General features: G+C 41.8%; 1 protein-coding gene across 9 annotated transcripts in view; it reads left to right on the plus strand.

The window, feature by feature from the left end:
* The first annotated feature begins 2,756 nt into the window (after window positions 1-2,756).
* The window catches only part of DNAJB6 (DnaJ heat shock protein family (Hsp40) member B6), a 57,691-nt gene continuing 46,095 nt past the window's right edge, over window positions 2,757-14,352 (plus strand). For 5 of the 9 annotated variants that reach the window (XM_077191481.1, XM_054654134.2, XM_054654278.2 and 2 more), the window contains exons 1-3: window positions 2,757-2,911; window positions 11,655-11,763; window positions 12,468-12,577. In XM_077191481.1, coding sequence (XP_077047596.1) covers window positions 11,699-11,763; window positions 12,468-12,577 — 175 coding nt within the window. In that variant the 5' untranslated portion in view covers window positions 2,757-2,911; window positions 11,655-11,698. Of the gene's footprint in view, window positions 2,912-3,209; window positions 3,233-3,679; window positions 3,899-4,898; window positions 4,947-11,654; window positions 11,764-12,467; window positions 12,578-14,352 lie in introns of those variants that run through there. The other 4 variants (XM_077191521.1, XM_077191774.1, XM_077191596.1 and 1 more) reach the window with 4 other exon arrangements.

Here is a 14,352-nt window from a genome sequence, read left to right on the forward strand (position 1 = left end):
TTGTTCAGTGTTAGAGATAATCTGAGCTATCAAAGATTGTAAGTTAAAAAAAAAAGAGGTGCCCTAATAAATGATATTCGTAATTGGCAGCTCTGTAAAATGCCCATTCTGAAAAGTTGTGGGAAATGCCTTCATATCTTCTTCAAAGACAAGCATAAACCAATTAAAAATATTTTTTATTTTTTAAAAATTTTTTTTAATCTTGTTTTCTTCTATAACTTTGTTAGGAAACATTTATTTACATTCTCAGTGTTTTGCTGTAGAAAATGCCAAACTGCCCTGCCCTCAGCTATGGGCAGGCACTTTACCTTCTCATACCTTCCCTTCTCCAAATGCAAAATTGATCTCTAAGCCTTCCCAAGTATTATTTCTATATCAGAAGGATGCTAAAGCAGGGCTATACTGTCAGAACAGTGTTAGAAACTCTCTGGGCAGATTAATGTAATGATAACAGTTGTGTTTAAGAAGCCATGTCCTGGTTGCATTGATGCAGGCAGTGTTTGGATTCCAACCCTCTAGTTCCATATGGAATCCTGCTTCTTTGCCATGTTCTGTTTGCTTGGATAAACAGAAAGTTTTATGGCTGGCATCCATCATAACTTAACTATAAATATAAAACCTGCTATTTAAATTATTAAAGCAAAGAAACTTCCTTGTGAAATTTCTGTCTTGTTTACTGCAGCTCAGGTTTTAGGACCCTTCAATTTTTTTCTCCCCTGTAATCAGTTATGAAAGGTTGGGGAAAAACATTATTTCCACATCAAGAAATGTTTAAAGGATTTAATCAAAATTTTATATGGTCTCCTCCCACACCTCACAGTACTGACCTGCCTTTGCATTTGCCAGGCTGTGAATGCTGAGGTCTCAGCCTCACCCATTAGGAAGAGCCAGTCTAACCTACTAATCCTTGGGTTTTGTCTTTCCAAGTGGATCAACGACTTGGACTTCACAGCTACTTGCTGATGAAAAACTAATAATGGAGTGAGGTGTCCCTCTGCTCTAATTCTGAAGAATTGTTTCCACAACCACAACTTAGCATCAACAATCAACAACATTTCTTTTGAAGCTTGCATTTCCCCAAAGCACCAAGCCTATACTTAGGCTTGTCCTACTACTTGTCCTGCTGATTTGTTTTAGGTTTTCCTCTGCCTTATTCCAAGCTGGCTTTTGTCTTTTTGAACTGACCCCACTCCCACACAAACACTTCCTAAATAATGAGTAGCCTTTTAATTTCCTTTATTTGGGAAGCATAGATTTTAGGCGTGGAAACTCTCTAACTTCACTTTGGTGATCTATAAATTAATGCCTCCACTTTTTAAATAAGGGGCAAGAAATATAATTTTACAGCCATTTAAAACATGGATGAAGTCTACATTTTAAAAATAGCATAATAACTTTGCTGTCAGCCATGGCACTCAGAAGACCACATACTTGAATATAACACAAAGGGTGCTCCAATACATTCACCCAGCACAGGGCTCTGTCCAGGTGCTGCATGCATGGAGAGGAATCTGACCACAAAGGAATTGTGTGCCAGAGTTACAACTTTTGAGACTTCAGCTTAAACACACAAGGGGGAAAAAATTTTGTCATCTGACCTCTCGCACCCAAACTCACCTATTCAAAGAATGTTTCTTAAAATTACTGTTTTTTCACCTTTTCCTACAGCAACACACCCAGGCATCGATATTTGCATTTCCCCTCAGAGAATCCCAGAATGGGAAGGGTCAATCTGGTCCAACTTCCTGCTCAAGCAGGGTCAACCCAGAGGACACGGCACAGGATTGTGTTCAGATGGTTCTGGAATATCCAGCGAGGGAGAGAGACTCCACAGCTTCTCTGGGCAGGCTGCTCCAGTGCAGTAAAGAAGTAAAGAATCAAAGTAGAAGAAGAAAACAGTAAAGAAGTTCTTCCTCATGTTCAAGTGGAACTTCTTTCTGTGCCCGTTTCTGCCCATTGCCTCATCTCCTCTTGCTGGGAGCCACCGAGCAGAGCCTGGTCCATCCTCTAGGCACCCCCAGTTTTTGAGAGTAAAGACACAAAAGGGGAAGAAATTTTGTCATTGCACTTCTAGCAGCCAAACTCACCTATTCAAAGAATGTTTCTTAACATTATTCTTTTTCTTTTTCCCTTCCCCTCAGCTGCACACCTGAGCATTACTTCACAAAACCACATTGTCGGAAAAAACCTCTGAGAGTCCAGCCCATGACTGAACACCACCGCTATGCCCACCAGACACGCTGTGGCTCTGTGGAGCCGGGAGCAGCCATTGCTGTTTGCAGCCCATGACTGACCATCACTATGCCCACCAGACACGCTGTGGCTCTGTGGCGCTGGGAGCAGCCATGGCTGTTTGCAGCCCATGACTGAACATCACTATGCCCACCAGACACGCTGTGGCTCTGTGGAGCCGGGAGTAGCCATGGCTGTTTGCAGCCCATGACTGACCATCACTATGCCCACCAGACACGCTGTGATTCTGTGGAGCCGGGAGCAGCCATGGCTGTTTGCAGCCCATGACTGACCATCACTATGCCCACCAGACACGCTGTGGCTCTGTGGAGCCAGGAGCAGCCACGGCTCTTTAAAACGCGCGGTGCACAAACAAACGCGCAATGACCCTGCCCCGCCCGGAGCCCTGCCCTCACGAAGCCCCGCCCCCACTTGAAGCCCCGCCCATCCCTCGGCCCCGCCCCGCCCCGGCGCAGCGCCGCCGGTGGCCGGCAGGGGGCGCTCTCCGCTCACACGGGACACCCGGCGGGGCCGTTCGAGAAACTTCCGGAAGCGGCGGGGCGGAAGTGACGGCGCGCGCTGGCGGCGCTTCCTGTTTGCGGCCGCTGCCGTTTGTCCCGGCGGGAGCGGCGGGAGGGAACCGGCGGGAGCGGCGGCCGCGCTGAGGAGACACCGGCGGGTGAGTGCGGGACGGACGGGCCCGGGGCTGCCCGGCCGCGGCCGTGCGGGAGGCAGGGGCAGCGGGGAGCGGGCGCTTGGCCGGGCCGCTGTGCTCGGCAGCGGCGTCCCTGGTAGCGGGCCCTCGCGGCGCGGCCGGCACAGGCCCCGCAGTGCTGGATCGGCCCCGGGTGCCGTGGGGGCTCTGCCAGGCCTTGGCGGGACTCGGGGATCGCAGGGAGCTTGGGGAGGGAGCGGCTGCCCCAGGCTCCCCCGGCACTCGGAGCGGGACAAATCCCGGGACGTTCGGTGCCAGCCCGCGCTACCGCGTGTTCGCCTCAAGGTAGAAAAAAAATGTCCGGATTTCCATTACTTGCTCACAGTGGTGTCAGTTCCCAGGGGATGAGGGAGAGCCTCGTTTCGTTAAGCAGACCTTGTCCTTAAAGAGCTTTTTGTCGCAGGGTACTGCCTTGGCGGCTTGCGAGCGGTACTGCGTTCTCCTTTCTCTACAGTCCCTGAAAGGAGATGGGGGTGAGCTGCGGGCCGTGAGAGCCTGCAGTGAGAGGACCAGAGGAAACGGCCTTGAGATGAGACGGGGGAGATTCAGATTAGATAAAGTATTAGATAGTTGAATAGATAACGTATTAGATTTTTCGCATTTAGGGTGGTCAGGCGTTGGAATAGGTTGCCTAGGGAGGTGGTGGAATCACCATCCTCGGAGGTGTTGGGGAGCGCTTGGATGTGGCGCTGGGGGTTGATTAAGGGACAGTGGCGGTGTTGGGGGATGTTTGGGCTGGATGATCTCAGCGGCATTTTCCACCCCTGATGATCCTAAGCCGAACGCGCTGTGTTTGTCCCCGATGAAGCAGTTCCGATACGTTCCGCTCCGTGTTTACTGCTCGGGGTAGGGGCAGCAGGGAGGTTTGTTGTGGGTGAGGTCGGCAGAGGTCGGGCGTTTTGAACTCGCTGTTGCCAGGTTCCGAGCCGAGTTGAAAACTGACACTGCCAGGTAAGGAACACTGTTTGCCGTCAGTATTTGTTGCACTTCGGAGGGCACAGTGGCCTGGGTTTACGACTCGCGTTCCTATTTACACCAACACTTCGTGCTGTGTTGCTGCCTGAGCTCTCCTAGGCTGCTGAAAACGTGTACTTCAGCCATGCTAACAAAGGTGTTAGAAATAATTCAAAATACTGAAAAATCTGTTCTGAATTGTAATAATAATAAATGCTATTTATTTAGACAGGGGAACATGAAAGCTGTGTTTATAATGTGCAAATGGTTAGGCTTGTGTCACTGCATAGTCAGTGGTCAAACCCAAGAGTTTTTAGGGTATAAAGTGTCAAAAAGTGGTAAGAACAAGGTGCTGACACAAAGGGAACAACTGCGATGAAGCAAGGCTCTGCCTCTCTGGTCCTGCAGCAGAGGTTGCACTCACTGCTGCCTGCTGACCTTAATTTTTGTTTACTCTTTGGAGATCCTTGTACTCCAGTTAGGGATTTTGTGTTCAGCTGGTGATCAAGAGCCTAGTAGTGAAAATACCATTTAGTTTGATGGATTATGTTGTCAAAGAAGATTTGTTTGGACCAATGAGTAAATGTATTTGTTTGGACCAATGAGTAAATGTATTTACAGATCTTGTCTCTGTGATTACTTTTTTATTGCAAACAACCAGAATTTTAACTATTGCCCAACACTATTCTAACTTTGTGTACTCCCCTTGGCGCCTGTGCTCACTTCTCAGTGGAGAATAAGAGTTTGTTGAAAATGGAAGTTAAGTTAGTATTAAATTTTCTTAAATAATCTCTATTGGAGTAGAAGTTTAAATTGCTGCTTTTATTGGCAGCACTGTTTAGACTGCAGTGCTACTAATAATGTAAACTAAATCTGTAAACTGCAGAGTTCCCCTTGTTCTCCATCGGGCTTGTCTTTTAAGTGCTTGTGCTTTCAAACTACAGCAGATTCTTACCCAGGCACCTTCACTCTCTGGTATATTCTCTGTCCTTCCCAGATCGATGCAGTTTGCTAATTTATCTTGGCTGGGCTTGGGAAGAAGGAGGTAAGGGCTTTACTTTTGTGTAACACTGAAGTTTTAGTTAGAGGGCTAATGATTTTTTTAAATAGATAAATAGATTTCTTTACCGACTGATTCTTTCTTTTATCCGTTAGAAGTTTTGGAATGTATGCGGGGAGAGGGAATAACTTATGTTAAATCATCATCACCTTATGTAGGATATAGGAGTACCTAACAGTATACAAGAAACAAATACCAGGGTTTTGGTTTGTTCTGCATCCGTGCCGAGCTCGTTGGCGCAGTGAGCTCTGTGAGCTGAGCTTGCGTGGGACGGGGGCGGTGACTGCGATGTCCCCAGCCCGGAGGTGTCGCAGCCGTGGCCTGGAACGGGCGGAAATGTCAGCGCGGGAGCCGGGGCCGCTCGGGGCCGCTGCCTGGGCAGGACAGGAATGGAGAGGACAGGAGAGGAGAGGAGAGGACAGGAGGCTCTCCAGGCTTCCAGAGCGCATCCACCGCTTCTGAGCCGTGCAGTCAGGCTGCCTTTGAAGGGAATTCATTGCTGTAATTTTCGACTTAGCTGTGTGAGGTTTATGTTTAAGCATTGTGCTCCTTAAGTAGGAAGTGCTCCATTTCTCTAATAGCATTTGTAAAGAACCTCAGTTGTGTCCTGGAAACATTTCCTGACAAAGCTTTTCCTTTGTCTTATTCGAGCAATGGAAGGATTAGGGAGAAATTACTTAGCTTTGTCAAAACTTGTTGGATATTGCATTTGATGATTGTTTCTTTCAAAATAGATTTAAAATAAAACTGTAGTTGAGGGTATTGGTAGTTTAAATTCTATTTTCTTTTGAATGAAATACATTTGAATGGATGATAGGTTTTCCTTACTTTAGACTTAATGAAATCATTCTGCTTTATTTATTTAACAGCTAGGGAAGAAATAATTCATGCATATGCATTTCACTCCTACAGTTATTAGTTGTAGGTTTTATGTTTTCTATTTGTTCTGAATACTGAAATCCCACTGATATTAGTGAGGACTCAGTACTTAACAAGGTTCTTAAAGGCCATATAGTAAGTCTGAAGCCATTCATAGCTACATTGCAGCTATTTTTTATTAAAACTTTAATTTTTCTGATTAGAATTTTTTTTTCTCTCTTAAAATGTAGCCTGAATCTGTGACTGCCAATCAACACTCTGAAAAAGAACTTGCCCTTTGCTTTAATGAAGCTTTTTTTTCCTTTTTCTTTGGCTTAAATAAAGTTACCATGACTCAAAAACACTTCAGGGGAAATGTGTAGAAACTTTGAACTGTTTTCTTTTCCCTAAAGGATCATCTGTTTGCATGTGATTATTTGCCTAAAATTTTCTGGGCAATGTCTTTCAGTTGAAGCTTTCACTGTTTTTAATTGCTTAATCATACGCAGATCATATATTTTTAAAAATAAGATACAGATTTTACTTTGTATAAAATAGCCTTTTATGGTTAGTTTTAGGAGAGTGACAGTGTTCCAGATATTTGTGACACAATTCCAAATTTGGACACCTGAGTTGTTTTGGAAAAGTGCTCCTTTGCTTTAAGGAAAGATCATGAATAAGTCCCCTTTTATCAGAGATGAGATGGATAAGCAGGAGAGTCTCAGCCAAGGGAGTGAGGGTGGCCTGTTGACTGATCAACATCCTTTCCTGTTTTTTGTTAGCCAGTTTACATTTTTTCACAGATGAAGGTTTTGGATTTCTTCTGTTGCCATTTTTGGTTGCTTCAGTCTTTTTTAATGGTTTCTTACTTGTTGCTGTCTACAGGCTTTCCATGTGCCAGGCAGCAGTTCAGACCAAGTTTGTAATTCCTGCCAGAATTGTGTCTTGCTGCCCTTGGGGAGGAGAGCAGTGGACAGGACTCTCTGTAGCTTCCTGCCTTAAGGGGTGAGGGTGTCCTGGTCAGGTGCCTCTTGTTTGGCTGTGGTGGAGTTTTATTGTTACTGGCTTTTCTACAATGGAACATGAGCTGCAAGGTAAAGCAGCCAGCCCAGCTGCCTTCTCCCTGTGTGAACTGGTATAATAATAACAACTGTATCCAAATCCACTCTGCTCTCTGACATACAAGCAGGATGTTTGCTGTAAACATGAGATTAAACTAAGCTTTTTGGAATGTGCATTTTATTAAATTCATCTCCTGAGGATACTGAGGGAGTATTAAAATAATGAGCATAAACATGGCTATTTAAGTACATCGTATTAATTTAAATTATATGGTAAATTGACATTTTTCCATGAATCAATAAATTTCAGGAGCCTGTGAAGTTAAACTGACAGTTTTTCTAAGCTTAGGTAAGTAAAAGCTAAAAGTATTGAAGTTGTTAATATGCTTTAGTCTGCACTGTGTATATATAAGTGGGAGGAAAAAATTAATGCTGGTGCCTTGTTTAAATGTATTTTTCAGGTTTATTAATCACAAAACTTACACAGGTTTTCTTGCTCTGTGTTCTTGTACTCATAGATAGCTTTACTTGTTCCTTAGCATTCTTATTCTTAAAAATGTTCTGGTAAACTGTTCTGGTAGACTTTGTGTTAGCACAGTGAATTTTTGTGAGTTCAGCCTAAGTGAAGTGGGATTCAGAGCAGGGTGTTTGTTCCTCCAGAGCTGACAGCAGGATGCAATCCTTTAGTTAATTCTGTGGAAAGCAGCAGGTGCTGGCACCTGGGTGGCTGTGGGGCCTGCAGAGGATGTTGACGAGTGCCTGCTCTGTGAACTTTGTGAACCAGGGCTTTGGAACTCCATCCTGCTCTCCAGGTGACTGCTGGAGTCACTAAGCTCGAGCTATTCTGGCATCTTTGAGGACTCTCTGTGCTGCCCATTGCTTCATGGCCAGAAATAGATAACTTTTTCTGACTAAGCTCACTGCAAAGGTCGCATGCCCCTTGCTGTCTGAATTCCCTTCTGGCTGCTCTAAAGAATTTCTTGTTTGGATGCTTTCCCCCATTCTGTATTTAGTTAGGGGTGCTTCTTTGTCATCCCGGCTGCTTGTTTGTCTGATTACTTGCTTTTCTCTGGCATCTGATCTTGGAAAACTTTGGAGCTCTCTACATATCTGTCTTCTGTAATACTTCTCATGCTTTTTATGTAGCTGAGGACTGTGCTGTAAAGAGAGTTTATGGGCCAGGTTTTGAGTAACTCAGGCTGAGCTGTGTGGGGAGGGCTTGAGGCTGGTCATGCGTCCATGTAGTTTAGGGCCACTGTAAACCAGAACAAAGCTGCTTCTCCTGTGATGCCTGAGAAATCTATAAACTATGGAAACCTTTGGTTCACATAAACATTTGCCTGTTTGATTTTCATGCCCCAAAGAAGGAGTTGGAGTAGCTGATAGCACACTGTAAACATAGTGCAGTTCCCAGCTCAGGGAACTACAGATGTTTGTGAGCAAACATGAAGGCCATCAAACATCTTTCAGCTGGTTTATTTTTTTTTTTTTTTTTTTTTGGCTTGTATTTTCTTCTGAAATTTTGAAGATTTTCTGTGGATGGAGGCAGGAAATCAGCTAATGTGGGCTGGCTTCTTCCTTGCTTTAGAAAAAACTCTCAAGTGCCTAATTAATGAGCCTTGCTTGTATATTTGGAGAAAAATTATTTGACATATTGTGTGTTTGGAGGACATTTTTGTCATGTCATTGTGATTCGGACAGTTGGGTGGTTTCTTGCAGGGAGGTATGTGGTTTGCATCTTTGAAACATTTTGGCATTTTCAACATGCACATTCCTACTAGCCTTAAAAGTACTGATTTGTTTTTTATTTTTAAATTGGCCATCTTCTATTTTCTAAATCAGTGGTCATCCATATTCTGCTTTATTGTAAGCTGATGGTGGTTGTTTCCTTGAGTGAGTATTTTAAATAATTCTGTCCTGAAAAGATTGCAGATAGAGGTCTTTTCTAGTTTGTGAATATTGTTGGGTATTTTGGGGGAGGGGGGTTTTGTGGGTGTGCGTGGTGTTTTTTTGGTCAGTCTTATTGGCTGTTGAGGGGCTAAATACAAGCTGACATTTTTTTTCTTTAGCTGGACAAAAGAAGCTGCAGATGAGTTTTTTTCATGTAAATATTTTTAAAACCTTTTTACATACAAAAAGTTCCTATGATAACTGAAGTTTCAGCAGTATGGTTTATGCTTCATGATAATGAGCAGATAGAAATAACAGGATATTTGAGATGAATGTTTCCTGTCACCTGACTTAGGTGACACTGATTAGGAGAAGAAGAATATTAAGAATTTGTTTTCTTTTGAAGGTTTCTGGCTTGTTTTAATTCCAGACTTTATACTAGTGACAAGTAAAAACTGAGCAATAACACTCACTAAAGACAGTATGCAATCCCTAGACATTTCTTTGAAACAAATAATTTCTCTATCTTGAAGGAGTAGCTTTTTAGGGTCAGAGTTATCTGTTAAGAGGTGTTAAGAGGTTTCATGCTTCAGCTTTGTTTTTTTGTCCCAACTTTAGGCTTCTGCTATCTAAGATACATGGTGTTTATATTGAGTCTGAACTTCACAGCTCCGCAGCATTGCTTTTAAACAAGCAGGGAAGTTTAAAAAAAATACTGTGTTGAAATCAATATGACTACCTGTGTGCACGAAGTTCTCTAGGAAATGTGATTTATTTTTTACATCTAAGTTGCTTTTCCTACATGCTTTTTCTAGTTAGAAGCTTGAGTTTTTAAGTTCTCCCTGTAAGATACATACCGGAATTGAGAGACCTAATGAAAGTCTTGTATAAGAAAAGGAGAATATGGAAAGAGCACTTAGTGTTATGGTATATGCTCCTGTCCTGGGGCTTCTTGCTGGTGGCTTAGTAGTTTTAGGCTGGTATCTCTTGTTAGGAGGGACTCTGACCTTTGGCCTTAAGCTGGACTCATGCTTAAGGGATTCCCTCCTGATTTCTCTGCAGACTATAGATTCCATATATGCTATTCCTCATAAGGCTGGCGGTGGGATTTGATAACATACTTACCCATACTGACTTGGCTCCTCGCCTCTGTGTTCACAGAGCTGTTCTAATTGTTGTGTGGGAAACAGCAAAACTAGAGAGGCCAGTTGATAGCAGATATCCTGGGATATTTTTAGTAATCTGTATGTTTACATATTGAACACTGCCATTAGTACATTATTATTATTGGCATTCTTAATTTTAATGCATGTCCCCCAACTTCCTTTGGTGTTGGTCACAATATTAACTACACCCTTATGGTTTTTTTGATGTGGAGATTTCTTCAAAGGGCTATTTACTTGCTGCACTTTAATTTTGTGTTTGTGGGACTGTATGGTTAAGTAGATTGCTAAAACCACCCAAGTTTTAAACATGTGGGTCCTCCAATGCATTTGCTTCTGTAAGTGGTTTGGAGAGGGGAGGAAGCATGGCAGGGTATCTCTTAAACTGGTTTTGCCATTTGAGGAAATGTGTGTGTAACCATAATCCATAATTAAAGTTAATTAAGCTTTAACCTACAGCAGGAACATATTTTGAAGATGTACCAATTTATTTTGAAAGGAAGTATCTTTTTAGTGTTTGTATCCCAGGATGTTGAAAGATACATGCAAAAGTAGTACAGTAAATTAATTTTAGAATATTTCACTAGGCTACATCATACTTGGTTTTCTTGGGAAAGAAAAGGAAACTGAGACTGCCTGCATTAAAATGAAAAACACTGAATGACTTGAGGCGGAAAAGGTTATTTCAATGAATTTTTGTTCTTGATGCACAAGATAAGAAAATGTGACTAATACATTGCTGTATTATGTTCTGAGTGTATTTGGGTGACTTTCCCTGCATCAAGTTGATAACTACTGGAAAAGGCCCCTGTTTCCTTGTTCCTGAAATTGAAACAAGCCAGCAGTGGTAGGATGGAAAGGGGATTGGAAGTTTTGCCAGAATGGAGATTTTTTAATGGTGGAGAGAAAGGCAGCATTGCATGAAGACATGAAACATTCTTGAAACTTTTTAGGAAGGTTCTTTCATCTTAATGATCATTTAGTTGGAGTAATGGTCAGTGTAATTGTTCCTTCTAATTATTCTCCAGTGTCGACAAGAAACTGTCAGTATTTAAATTGCTCTTTTAACTTGTGGGTTTCTCAGGACTCTTGTGGTAACTGTTCTTTTATACTAACAAACACGAGGCGCCTCTGCACTTGAGTTGGTTGGTTACCTTGCAGTTGGAGCAATCTTGTCTGGTTATGTGCTTCTCTTGGTAAACATCAACGAGGCAAATGGACTCACTAAGACTGAATTTTAAATTTCCAAGACCTGCATAGACACTGCTTTTCTGAAGGGAGCATGTCAGTGGAAGTAATGTTCTGAAGAACAGATGTGAAAGATGGGTGCCTTTGTTTATGCCCATACGTGCTTTAGACACGACAGGTGTCACAGATAACAGGTGAACTTTTGCATTCAGAGTTATTAATATCTACATCAAAACTGCAATCCAGATACCCTTCTTAAAATACTTAGCTTATCAGTCTAATCTGTTTCAGGAACTGCTATATCTATGTGTTTGTACTGTGTTTCAGTGGGATTAAAGAACATAAAAATCTGAATTAAAGTAATTGTTTGATCTCTTGACCTAAAGTAAAGCGGTTTGTTTTTTGGGGTTTGGAAAATTTGAACTTCGTCTTTCTTTGGTCAGGTTTGATACAAGGGAGTACCAGGCTCCTACCTGACTTTTCTGAAGTAGCAGTACTGGCCAAGGTTCATTTACAAGTTGTTGTTGTTACAGGACTGGAAAGACTCAGCTGTTGTTACCACAAGAACTCCTGAAACATGGTGGATTATTATGAAGTTCTGGGAGTGCAGAAGCATGCCTCAGCAGAGGATATCAAAAAAGCGTGAGTGTCACTGGTGCAGATGTTAGGGATTTTGAAGGACAGATATAATTATATGGTTATTGGAGTCACACTTCGTTGTCTTCCCGTGTTCTTTTGCAAATTCCTGCACGTGCTGCTTTATCAACTCAAATGTTTGAACTGTGGTCTTGAATGATTGCAAAACATATCAATCTAAATGCAAGCTTAGCTTTGCCCTTCTAAGTAAAAAGTTATGAACACTTTTCCTAAAATGTTTCATTTGAGTATAGGAATTGTGTGCAGGTGTAGCTGTCAAAGAAGGCATTGATGTCACAATGAGGGTGTTCTTGGAGCTTTATCAACTTCTAACATACCAGGTCCTTCTTGATGCTTCCCTTGGTTGTAGTACTGAATAATTACAGAGCTCTAAGGGGAAGCCCACAGCAGAGATATTTTGTTGGAATGTTTTGCTTAGGTCTCGCAGATGTTTATCATCAGATATACACAAGAATAATTTCAGAATAAGTAAGGAGCCCCAAACTTGCTTTCTAATTTAAAACATAACTGAGCAGGTGGTTCTTTGTGTACCTGCAGGTTGGTCCCAATATCTAGATGCAAGATACTAAGCTCTAGGAATTTCTTACTTCGATCCTTGACAACCTGTTTAACCTGACAACACTGTGTTTATTTATATAGCATATTCTGTTATTTCAGAGTAAAATATCCTTTGTTTTCCTTCCACTCAGGTACCGTAAATTGGCTCTAAAATGGCACCCTGATAAAAATCCAGACAATAAGGATGAGGCGGAACGGCAATTTAAGCAAGTAGCTGAGGCCTATGAAGTCTTGTCAGATGGTGGGTATTTCACAAGGGCTCTTGAACTGCCTGTCTCTGTTCTGGGGATCAGACTGAAAATGTTGATCTATGGTGCTTTGAAGGGCTATTGTAATTTTGGTTCACCATCCAACTTGGCTGCTTCCTTTTCAAAGGCAAGGAAAGAGAAAGATGCTTGCAGATAAGACAGAATAAGCAGAAATTTTGAAACAAAAATTTCAGGATCTCCCTAGATAGGTAACCAAAGTACTAGAAACCTAAATTCAGTGTCTGCTACAAATTTCTGCAGAGACTTCTGTGAATCCCAAGATTAATTTTATCTTAGCAGGTGAGGCCGGTGTTACAGTCAGTATAGGGGCATTGTGTTTATCCTCTAAAATCAGGCCAGACCAACTCTGAAATATCCAGTGTTGGGCCTACAGCTTCTGGTTTTTGTTACAGTGAGTAACAGTGAACTAGTCTTGACAAAACCCAAGCACACTGTAGACCTTGCTGAAAGTTTGCATTTCATTTGAGTGAGTTCTGTAAATTCAGTCAACTGTGATACTAAAGATAGTGTTTATTTTGAATTGTTCTGAAAGAGGTGTTTAGCCTGACCCATGTAGTGCAGGAATGCAGTTTACAGTTCACCCATGTCTTTTTGCTTGAAGAGTATCATTAACTTTTGCCAATGTTCTGACAAAAGCAGCCTGAATCATAACAAAATGATTTAAGCTACTTTGATTATTTTCCTCTGTAATTGACTGCAGCTGTCTATATGCTATTTCTGAAGTGTCCTTGATTTCACCTGAGACAGTGAGCATGGGAAAGCTATATTTAAAGCTCTAGCAGCATCTAGATTACCTCTCAGAGTTCAGCCTGATTTAGTGAGCTGCAGTCTTGTACACTGTGTTTCTTTGCTTGGTTTTGATAGTTAATTAACAGGGGAGAAAAAGAACTTAATTTATCATCAGTTCATTGTATGCTTGTCTTTTAGAGTACTTTATCCTTCTTAAGCTAATTTTTTTGAGCAGGATAAAAATAGGATACTGGTCTGGTTGTTAAACAGATCTCTAAGTTCTTTGGAAACAGTACAGTGCTAGAATTTTAGAACAGCTTCTAAAAGTGCTGCCAGTTTTTGGATCTATGCCGAATCCTAAGTTACTGGTGTCTTAACAATCATTTGTGCAGCAGGGATACCAGAATCTTCAGCCCAGTGGTTGAGAGGCAGTCAAATGTTCTGCAAACTTAATGAAATTTTCTGACACCATTACAGGCTTGAATGATGACAGATTTTTGGCAGAAGAATAGTTTTGTAAGGGATTACATAAGCAAAAAAAATACTGAAATTGGGTGATCATTGAACACACTTCCCTTGTGGGAAACCTTGTGGTTTCAAAAATGGAACATTTTTCAAGATGAATTTTGGTCTTTGTGAGCCCTCAGGGCCCCCTTGCTGTTTCCTGCCCATGACAGTTTATCTACCTTGCTGCTTTCTTCTTCATAATTTGTTGGGTAGGTTAACCTCCTTTCTTTAAAAACTGCTGTCTAGAAAGGCAGTACAGATAATTTATCAAGCTTTAGGGATTTGTCTGCATGTGAACCTATTGCAAGCTCCTATTATTTGAGATGATAACCATTATGTAAAATTTTAATTCCTGTTAGTCAGAAGTATTTTACTTTCCAGCATCTGTTTGAAGTAACTGCATGTTCTTTCAGTGATGCTGTTTAAATTTTAAAAATATCTTTCACTGAAGAGATTCCACTGGGAAAAGCATAATAATATTAAGAGAATAAAATCAAATGCCCTGATTGGT

Source organism: Agelaius phoeniceus, chromosome 1, assembly GCF_051311805.1.
Source record: "Agelaius phoeniceus isolate bAgePho1 chromosome 1, bAgePho1.hap1, whole genome shotgun sequence".
NCBI lineage: Eukaryota > Metazoa > Chordata > Aves > Passeriformes > Icteridae > Agelaius > Agelaius phoeniceus.